At 32.2% G+C, this 9,747-nt stretch overlaps 1 protein-coding gene across 1 annotated transcript; it reads left to right on the forward strand.

Annotated features, from left to right (window-relative positions):
- Nucleotides 1-578: 578 nt before the first annotated feature.
- LOC148566915 (uncharacterized) lies at nt 579-1,637 on the forward strand. The gene has a single exon (XM_088484484.1). The coding sequence runs from the start codon at nt 579-581 to the stop codon at nt 1,635-1,637; it is 1,059 nt and encodes a 352-aa protein (XP_088340610.1).
- The last annotated feature ends 8,110 nt before the right edge of the window (nt 1,638-9,747 follow it).

Consider the following 9,747-nt stretch of genomic DNA (forward strand, 5'->3'; position numbering starts at 1 on the left):
AGAGAAACAGTGGAGACTAGACGCACAGCTCCGAGACGGTGGTGACACACACCCACTGGCATGGATACACCAGTAGCATCACAAACCGAGGGTGGCAACTGGGGCCACGAAGATGAACCAAGGAGAACTGGAGAGGCGTCGTCGTGGTTCCCACCATTGGAGGTGCTACCGGCGGCGGGTCAGGCTCCAGGAGTTCATGGCAGAGGAGAGGAGAAAGGGTAGAGAAGAGGAAAAAAGGGGTTAGGGTTGGATGCTGATGAAAATGAAATTGTATTTGGGGGTTAGGGTTGTTAATTAAAATTAAGGGCATTTTAGTAATTTTAAATATTTAGTCTCCATTTTTTATTTCGAACCAAACAGGATACTGAGACATAAATCAGTCTTGTACACTTTCACACCAAACACAATACTAATACTTATTTCTGTCTCTGTCTCTTGGTCTCTGTCTCTGTCTCGCAAACAAACGTTGCCTAAAGTATCTCTGCAAGTATTGCTACAACGGTCCAGGCCGGGTTGATGCGAGATGGATCGCTGCTCTAGAGGCATGTTGGAGAATATTCAAATTTAACCTTTACCGAATGTATCCATCAGTGGAAAGGTTACAAATTCATTTGCCAAATCAACATCAAGTGAGCTTCTATGATCACCAAACCATTCCTGAAATACTTAATGATGATTATTTCTCTAGAACAATGCTCACTGAGTTCTTTGCCCTAAATCATGAGGAGGACCAACAATCTAGGCATCTTCTATATAGGAAAATTCTAGAGTATTACACTTGGCACAACAAGAAAAAGGAATGGCGTCGGTGCAAGACACAGAGGAGATCCATCGGTCAAATTTATATTGTATCACCTTCAGAAGGAGAAAAATTCTATTTGTGTATTCTATTATCTAATGTCAGAGGACCAATCAGTTGGGATGACTTGCTAACAGTGAATGGGGTCCAATATTCATCCTTCAAGCAATCTGCTCAACACCGAGAATTGTTAAAGAGTGACAGTAACATCCGTGCGTGTTTGGTTGAGGCTTCTATTTTACAATTGCCATGTGTTTTACGAAGGTTGTTTGCAACCATCTTAATATTTTGTGAGCCTACAGATGTAAAAAGCTTATGGGATGAATTTTTTTCATATATGGTGGATGATTATCCGTCAACCAACATTACAACATCCTTAGTGTTCACAAATCGGCTACTCAGGGATATAAATGATATACTCCTTCAGCACGAAAAACAGATTACACGATACGATTTGCCAGCTCTAACTCATGAAAATGACAATGACAACTCGATACCCAGAGTTATCCAAGAAGAACTGTCCGTCGAAGTACCTCGAGAAGACCTGTGTTCCATAGAAAGATTGAACAATGACCAATGTAAAGCTTTCAAGTGCATTATGAATACAATTGATCGAAGAGAAAGTGGAGTGTTCTTTGTTGATGGGCCAGGAGGAGCAGGCAAAACATTTCTTTACAGAGCTATAATTGCAGAATTGAGAAATAAGGGTCATATTGTCTTGGTAACTGCATCATCAGGAATAGTTGTAACATTATTGCCTGGGGGTCGAATAGCTCATTCTAGGTTTAAGATCCCAATTAATGCAGAACCATCATCCATTTGCAACATAAGCAAATAATCATATCTTGCGAAGCTGATTAGACAAACAACAGCAATCATCTAGGATAGATGAAGCAATAATGGCAAATAAAGAATCGGTGCAATCATTAGACCACACTCTGAGAAACATATTAGCAAACGATATGCCATTTGGAGGAAAAGTGATGGTGATGGGAGGAGATTTTTGCCAAGTACTGCCTGTTGTATCGAAAGGTAGCAAGTCACAAATGATTTCAGCTTCTATAGTTAAGTCTCTTTTATGGGCTTCCACTAAAATTCTCCATTTGCGACAAAATATGCGATCTTCTAATGATCATGTTTTTGCTGAGTATCTTATGCGCATTGGTGATGGAATTGAGCCCACCATACATGAAGACTTTGTACGGATACAAGCAAATATGGCAATTTCGTGAGAGGGTGAAACATTGTTACACAAGTTAATAGAAGAAATATTTCCAAACTTACAATCTCATGGGTAGGATGCTTCTTACATGGTAGAAAGGGCAATATTGACGCCAAAAAATCATGTTGTGCAACAGCTTAATGATATAGAGAAGAATGAAATTTAGTCTCATTTGATGTGGTAGAAGGAGATGCTAATAATTTATATCAACAAGAATACCTTAACTCAGTTTCTACAGGCGGGTTGCCACCTCATGTGTTGAAGGTGAAAAAAGGTGCACCTTTGATATTATTGAGAAACATAGACCCTAAGGTCGGCTTATGCAATGGTACAAGGTTACTATGTCGTGGAACTTTTCAAAACATATTGGATGTAGAAATTTTAACCGGCCATCACTGTGGAAGAAGAGCTTTCTTGCCTCGGATAAAACACAAAATTACAGAGAATTTGGGACTGCCTTTTATACTTATCCGGAAGCAATTTCCTGTAAGGTTGAGTTTTGTAATAACAATAAATAAATCACAAGGACAGACCATTCCTAAAGTAGGGATCTGTCTCCCTAAACATATGTTTAGCCATGGCCAATTATATGTTGCTTTATCTCGAAATATTTCTCAGTCAACTACAAAAATTTTAGTCAAAGAAGGAAAAATAGATGGAACAAGTGGAGAATTTACCAGAAATGTAGTTTTCAAAGAAATATTGTTACCTTCACCACAGGTAATTTATGTTCTTAGTAAATGTGTGCGTAGTTACTTCTTGGTACAATTCAGTCTACATATAATTTTAATCTTTAAATCTTTTTCATTGATATAGATATTTTAGTATACAAACTTCAATTTATTGACGACTAACTAGGGATGTCCATGGATCGGATTATATCCGCAGATCCGCAGTAAATATCCGCATCCGATTCGCAAATTGATCGGATCGGATCCGATCCGCACCCTTTGCGGATCGGATCGCGGATATCTGCTCTACATCCGCGGATCCGCAGATCCGCACTATAATTAAATATATATATATATATATATATATATATATATATATATATATATATATATATATAGGTATTATATTTACTCATTTGTATGTTTTAGTTAGTAATTATTATTCATATATTGTATTATTTTATTTTTGTTATTTAGAGAGAGTTTGGTTAAAAATATTTTAGGAATAAATAAGTTTAAAAGTATGAAAGAAATATTTTTATCGAATTCTTTTACATAGAAATATGATTAAAAAGAGAAGGTTTAATTATGCGGATATATCCGATATCCGATCCGATCCGCAAATGTGCGGATCGGATCGGATCGGATCCGGCACTAAAAAGTGCGGATATCATATCCGATCCGATCCGAGGAAATTATGTGGATCGGATAGAATTTTCGGCCATATCCAATCCGATCCGATCCGCGGATACCCCTACGACTAACGACTTATATTTTTTTAATAGACAATTTGATTTCAAAGGAGCTCATCAAATATGCCAAGAGATAAAGACAACGAACTTGAACATCTGTTTTACGCAACAGGTATGTACTAATTATCATTAATTGAGACATACTATGTATACTAGAAATATGTTAACAAATATCAATTACAGGAAGAAAAATTCTAAAATCTCTGAAGTGCATGGAAAGATGAGCAAGCAATTGTATCAATCAAACCAATAGACAATAAAGTAATTTTTTAAATTAATTACTGTCAAAATTGCATTAATATACATACTTCTATTTCTATGTTAGTAATCATAATGTTATCTAATAGGTTCATTCCCTTCAAATTTATTCTATTGGTTGGGGAGGAACGATTAAAACAAACAAGACCCAATTCTGGAAGATGATAAAAAAGGAAATATTGCTCCAACAACATATAAGGTAATGCAATCATCGTAATCAGAATGTTATTAATATGCCTATTATCTATCCCCTTCTATATTCTTCTTTTTCTATTACATAAAGGAAAAAAGTATATGCCTAAAATATTAAAAGGTTACTCTGAGATTGCAATGGAGATTATGTTTCCCATGTTAAATAAAGTTACAAAAAATAATTTTAAACCAATGATAATAAATTAAACATTTTTCTTTTTCCAGCAACAAACTCAGGAGCAGAACCAACTCATGTTAGTAAAGAACAACATTGTAGGCACCTATCATTAGATTAAGAAACCGCAAAAAATAGAGGTAATATCGGATAATTATAGATTTGAATGCTCTACGGAGGGTTTAATGGCTTCTTTTGTTGTGCATGTGTAGGAAATCCAATCTCAAAAAAGAAATTTTAATTTTACAGGTTTTATTTTTTTTATTGTTAAATTGTCGTTCAAATATAATGAAATTTGTATTGGCATATGGTATATTTTATTTATTTCTAAATTTTGTAGTTCTTCAAGGCTCAAGAATTTATTGATAAGGAGATGTATGAGAAATTGCTAAAGATTTTTACTCGGTACAAATTCAGAAATTACTTTAGGTTTATCTTAACGTTTTTACTTATAGTTTGATCTATAATTCCCAAAAAAAAAAAGACATAATTATTTTTCTTTTTTATATTTTTTGTAGACACATGAAAGATTCTTCAAATACAAATTCATACTTTGGCTTATCACTAAAAAAAAGGTCCATAAACAAAGAAAAAAAAAATACTTTTGAATATGGCTCATCTTTTGTAAACAATTATATTTTTATATTTATTTTTATGACTTTGAGTTAGATAGAAGAAGATAAAATATTATTATAATAACTATTTTATGGATTATGTATTTGTAGATAAGTGACGTATGTGTTCATTATAATTAAATCATTTTCATATTTTTATTGTTTATAGATAGGTAATATATGATTATTTTAAGTTGAACATTTCTATATTATTATAAGCTATTTTATATTATTATTTTTATGTTATTCAAATTTAAAATTTAAAAAATTATTAAAATAATCAACTTTAAATCCTATAAAAAAAACAGCTGCAATGCTTATTAAGCCGTTAGTAATGGATAATTATAAAGAATTTATTTTAATTGTGTTAAATTTTTTATTTTATTTGGAGAATAAAATGTATTTATTTGTATTATTAAAAACGATGAAGAAGTTTAAGTATCGTGGGCTCCGATGTTAGTTTCACTGGTATTGAAATTTTTATTCATTGGTATTGAAGGTAATTATTATTATTATTATTATTATTATTATTATTATTATTAGGGATAAGTACGATTTTGGTCCCAAAAGTTTTGCGTCAGAATCGAAATCGTCTCTCTTCTAATTTTCGATTTAAAATCATCCTAAACGTTTTTTTCGTATTAAAATCGTCCTTTTAATTTTTTTTGGACAAAAATACCCTCACCACTACCAACACAATTACCTCCTCCACCACCACCACAACCACCACCACCAAACCACACCAAACCAAGAAGCAGAAACAGAAAGCAAGACCACCACCACCACCAACACCAACACTAACACCAAGAACACCAAACAACACCAAACCAAGAAGCAGAAACAGAAAGCAAGAAAACAAAAAGCAAGAAAGCAGAAGCAGAAAGCGATGCAGAGGCGGAGGCGAAGCAGAGGCAGAGGCGGCGAGGCGGCGAGGCAGAGGCGGAGGCGAGGCAGAGGCAGAGGCGGAAGCGAGGCAGAGGCAGAGGCGGCGAGGCAGAGGTGGAGGCGAGGCAGAGGCAGAGGCGGCGAGGTGGTGACCCTGACTCTCGCGTTTCTCTCTCTGCTAGCCCTCGATGGCGATGGCTCTAAGGGAGACGACGAGCAAGGACGGCGGTGGCTCCTCGGACGACGACGCATGCGACGGATCCAGCGGCGGTGGGAACAGCCGAGGCGACAGCGACAGCCGCCGTCCCCTTCCCCCCTTTCCCCTTCCCCCTCCCCCTTCCACCTCTCCCCTTCCCCCCACCTCCACCCCACGTCCTTTCCCCTTCCCCTAACCCCGAACCCCACGTCCTTTCCCCTTCCCTTTCCCTTCCCCCTCCCCTCCCCCTTCGTATACCCTTTGCCCACCCCCCCCCCCACAAAACGCGTTTTCTTTTTTTTTTTTTAATTTTATATTTTTTTAATTAAAGTAAGGGTAATTTTGGAATAAATTAAAAAAATTTATTAGAAAGGACGATTTTAAAATGAAATGCAACATTAAGGACGATTTTAAGTAAAAAATTACATCAGGGACGATTTCGATTCTGGCCCTCAACGTTAGGGATCAAAACAGTACTTATCCCTTATTATTATTATTATTTATTTTGTTGGGCTTCGTTGGTTTTAATTTGTTATCTATAACAATATATAATGCTAAAATCTATTTTGGTGTCTAAAATTCTTTTCTAATTTTGCCCTTTTTAATAATCTATCCTATTGTATGTCAGTTATTTCTTATCTCATTAATTCATATTTACGGAACTTCTATAAGTATCTCTTTCTTCCCTTACTATCTCTTATCTCATATTACTAACGTAAAACCTAATATAATTTGCTTTCCATCGTTAAATAAAAGTGTAAAACTATGCTAGGGGACTGACTTAGCAAGATATCAATGGAAGATTTATGTAGAAGTGGTCGACCAACTTGGTAAGACTATGCTAGGCGATGAAGACAAAATATGAGTGAAGAACCGAGGCAGCAACACCTAGCCAAAAGGCGTGCCAATTATACTCTAAGTTATACTTCTAATTAATAAATTTATGTGGTTAGTTATCATTTAATTTGAATTATTTATACAATATATCTATGTTAATGTATTCTTAGTATCATTTATTTATAATTTATCTACTGAATGTACTCTTAAGTTTTCAAAATATATTATTTTTATGCCAATAATAAATTTTTTAAATATTCAGATACAATAATAAAGGAATTGGTCTAAATAATAGATCGAATGCTGATAATATGAATAGAAATTCTGTATATTTATTTAATTGATAATATATTTTTTCTTAAGTTTTGATTCAATAAATCTTCAATTATTCTCCTAAATAATATTGTTATAGATATTATTATATTATTTTAATGTACTTTAAATTTATAACAATATAAAATGATAATACCAAGAGTTTTTGTGTCCATATTTAAGTTCTTATTGATCTTGACGAGAAAGAGTTATTATTAAAAAGAATTCTCATGTACAACCGTCAAGTTACTTTAAATAAAAAATTTTTTATCCATTTTAAACAGCAACTTCGTCAAAAATTTTCTATTGGATGTAAATCATTGTTGCAGATTTTTAAAGAATAAAAGTAACAAAAGTTTAAATAGGGCAATTTTTTTTTAAATAAATGTATAAAGAATAATTTTTCTCTTTAAATTATTATTATTATTATCATATTATTTTAATATAGTCTTGGTATCTATACAATATATAATGACAATTGGAGTTTAAATTTAAGTTTCAATATTACTCCTAAAAAAAGGTTTATTATTAAAAAATTCTTCCGTTAGTTACGTTAAATAAACAAATTTCTACCCATTTTTTCACAATAATCTCATTAAAATTTTTTTTTATTGGATGTAAATTATTGTTGTAGATTTTTTTTATTTGGATATTTTTTAAAGAATAAAAGTAGAATAGTTCAATAAAGACAATTTAAAAAAAAAATAAATTTACACAGAATAATATACTCTTCAAATTGTTATCATACTCTTTTAATATACTCTAGGTACCTACACAATATATAATATCAATTGGCGTCTAAATTTAAGTTTCAATATTACCCTTCATGAGAGAAGTTTATTATTAAAAAAATTTCTCCCGTACATCCGTCAGTTAAGTTGAATAAAAAAACTTTCACACATTTTTTACGGTAACTTTATTAAGAATTTTCTATTGTATGTAAATTATTTATGCGATTTTTTTATTATGGATATGCTTTTAAAATAATAAAAGTAAAATAGTTTAAAAATATAATATTTGTACCAATTTATCAGGATTCATCTTACATATAATATTCATTCATTTGAGTTCATTCATGGAGTACCTTATAAAAATTATATTTAAGTAATTTTTTTATCTTATAACCATTTTATATTTTGGGATTTAAAATTTTGTATTTTTGTTTTATTCAAGCTTTATTTTTATGTTTTATTTTAGTTTTGTTAATAAAAAATATTAACATTAGGTTCAATTTTTTAACTTTTAGGATAAATAAAAAGATGGAACCTTTTTTATAAATTAGATGATTGAAAAACTTATTTATTATTAGAAGAAATTAAGTCTATGTTTTCACTATAGAAATACATATAATTCACTGTTGAATGTAATCAAAATAAATATATATTTATTTAATTTTTTAAATTTTGCATTAATTATTAAAATCATGATATAATAGATGTACTCATATTAAAAAAATAAAAATGACTTCATAACAAGGTTCAGAAAATCGGACCTGTCATCAAACCGCTCTAGTCACTGGTTCACTGTCTAATCGGTCCAACCGGTGGTTCAACCGGAAAAACCGTTTTAGAATAGAATAATAAATAAATTATAAATAAACATCCTAAAATATAATTATAGTCTAATATAAATCTTAAAATATCTTCGAAATTTAAAACACTACATAAAATATCATCAACCAAATACATATGATCTTATCAAAATCCAAACTTAAAAGTTAAATAGTAATAAAAGCATATCTAAATATTAATCCCAACATCATGGTTTATCAATCATCAAAATCCGCAAGAACCTGTTGCAAATCTGCTTCGGTGGGATGATCTTCACCTTCATTCCCACCCTGTTGAGCGGAAGAATCAAGAGATGCAGCATAAAGACCACTACTACCACTGCCACTTTAATATAAATCAGCATCAATTTCACCTAATAAAATACACATGTTATCATTATATTATAAACTAACAACATTCTAATAAATCATTAGAAACTAAATATACTATACTCACGCAATAAGTCATCCACATTACTAGGAAGATCAGGCTCTTTCTCTACAACCTCTTCAGTCACCCAAAAGTCAACTTGACTGATGGTTTCATAATCAATTGGATCATATTGTGTCTTTTGCATTGTTATCAGCAGTTGCTTCTTGATTAATACTATTTTCCATAACTGAAATTAATAAAACAGATATGAAATTAAAAACAGCCACAACACAATGAAAATTAACCATGTTCTTAACCTAAAGCAGGAGCCAAACACAATGAAAATTAACAGCATGTTCTTAACCACAACACAAGACCATATCAGCAATTCTGCCTACAGCATTCAGCCATTCAACAATATTGCAAAACAGAGTAAGTTTTCACTTTCCAGCATTAACAAAACACTAAAACGGAGTAACAAATTAGGTGTTCTGGACTAAAACAGAGTAAGTTTCTAGCATATTAGGTGTTCTGGACTAAAACAGAGTAGTAAATTAACAATTACAAAGCAGCAAAAGTGCAAAATACTAAAACAGCAATAAATTGAACAAAAATCGCGTAACGGGTAAACTAAGAACGTCTTCATGTTTCTATATCAACTGAGGAAAAAAAACTCCTAGGGTGAATTTGGAATATAATAAAATAGAAATCGGAATTAATTTAATTTTAAGATTATTTTTTTCTTATAATAAACAACAAACAGAAATTGAAGACCGAAGAAGACCGAAGAGGCGAAGAATGAAGAACGCAGACCCAAGACCCAAGATGAATTGAAGAATTATGGAACAAAAATTGAAGAGGAAGTTCAGAGAAGATAAAGACGAGGAATCACTCACCTGGGTTCGAGAGGCC

This window comes from Arachis ipaensis, chromosome B4, assembly GCF_059453495.1.
Source record: "Arachis ipaensis isolate K30076 ecotype BB chromosome B4, ASM5945349v1, whole genome shotgun sequence".
Classification (NCBI taxonomy): Eukaryota; Viridiplantae; Streptophyta; class Magnoliopsida; order Fabales; family Fabaceae; genus Arachis; species Arachis ipaensis.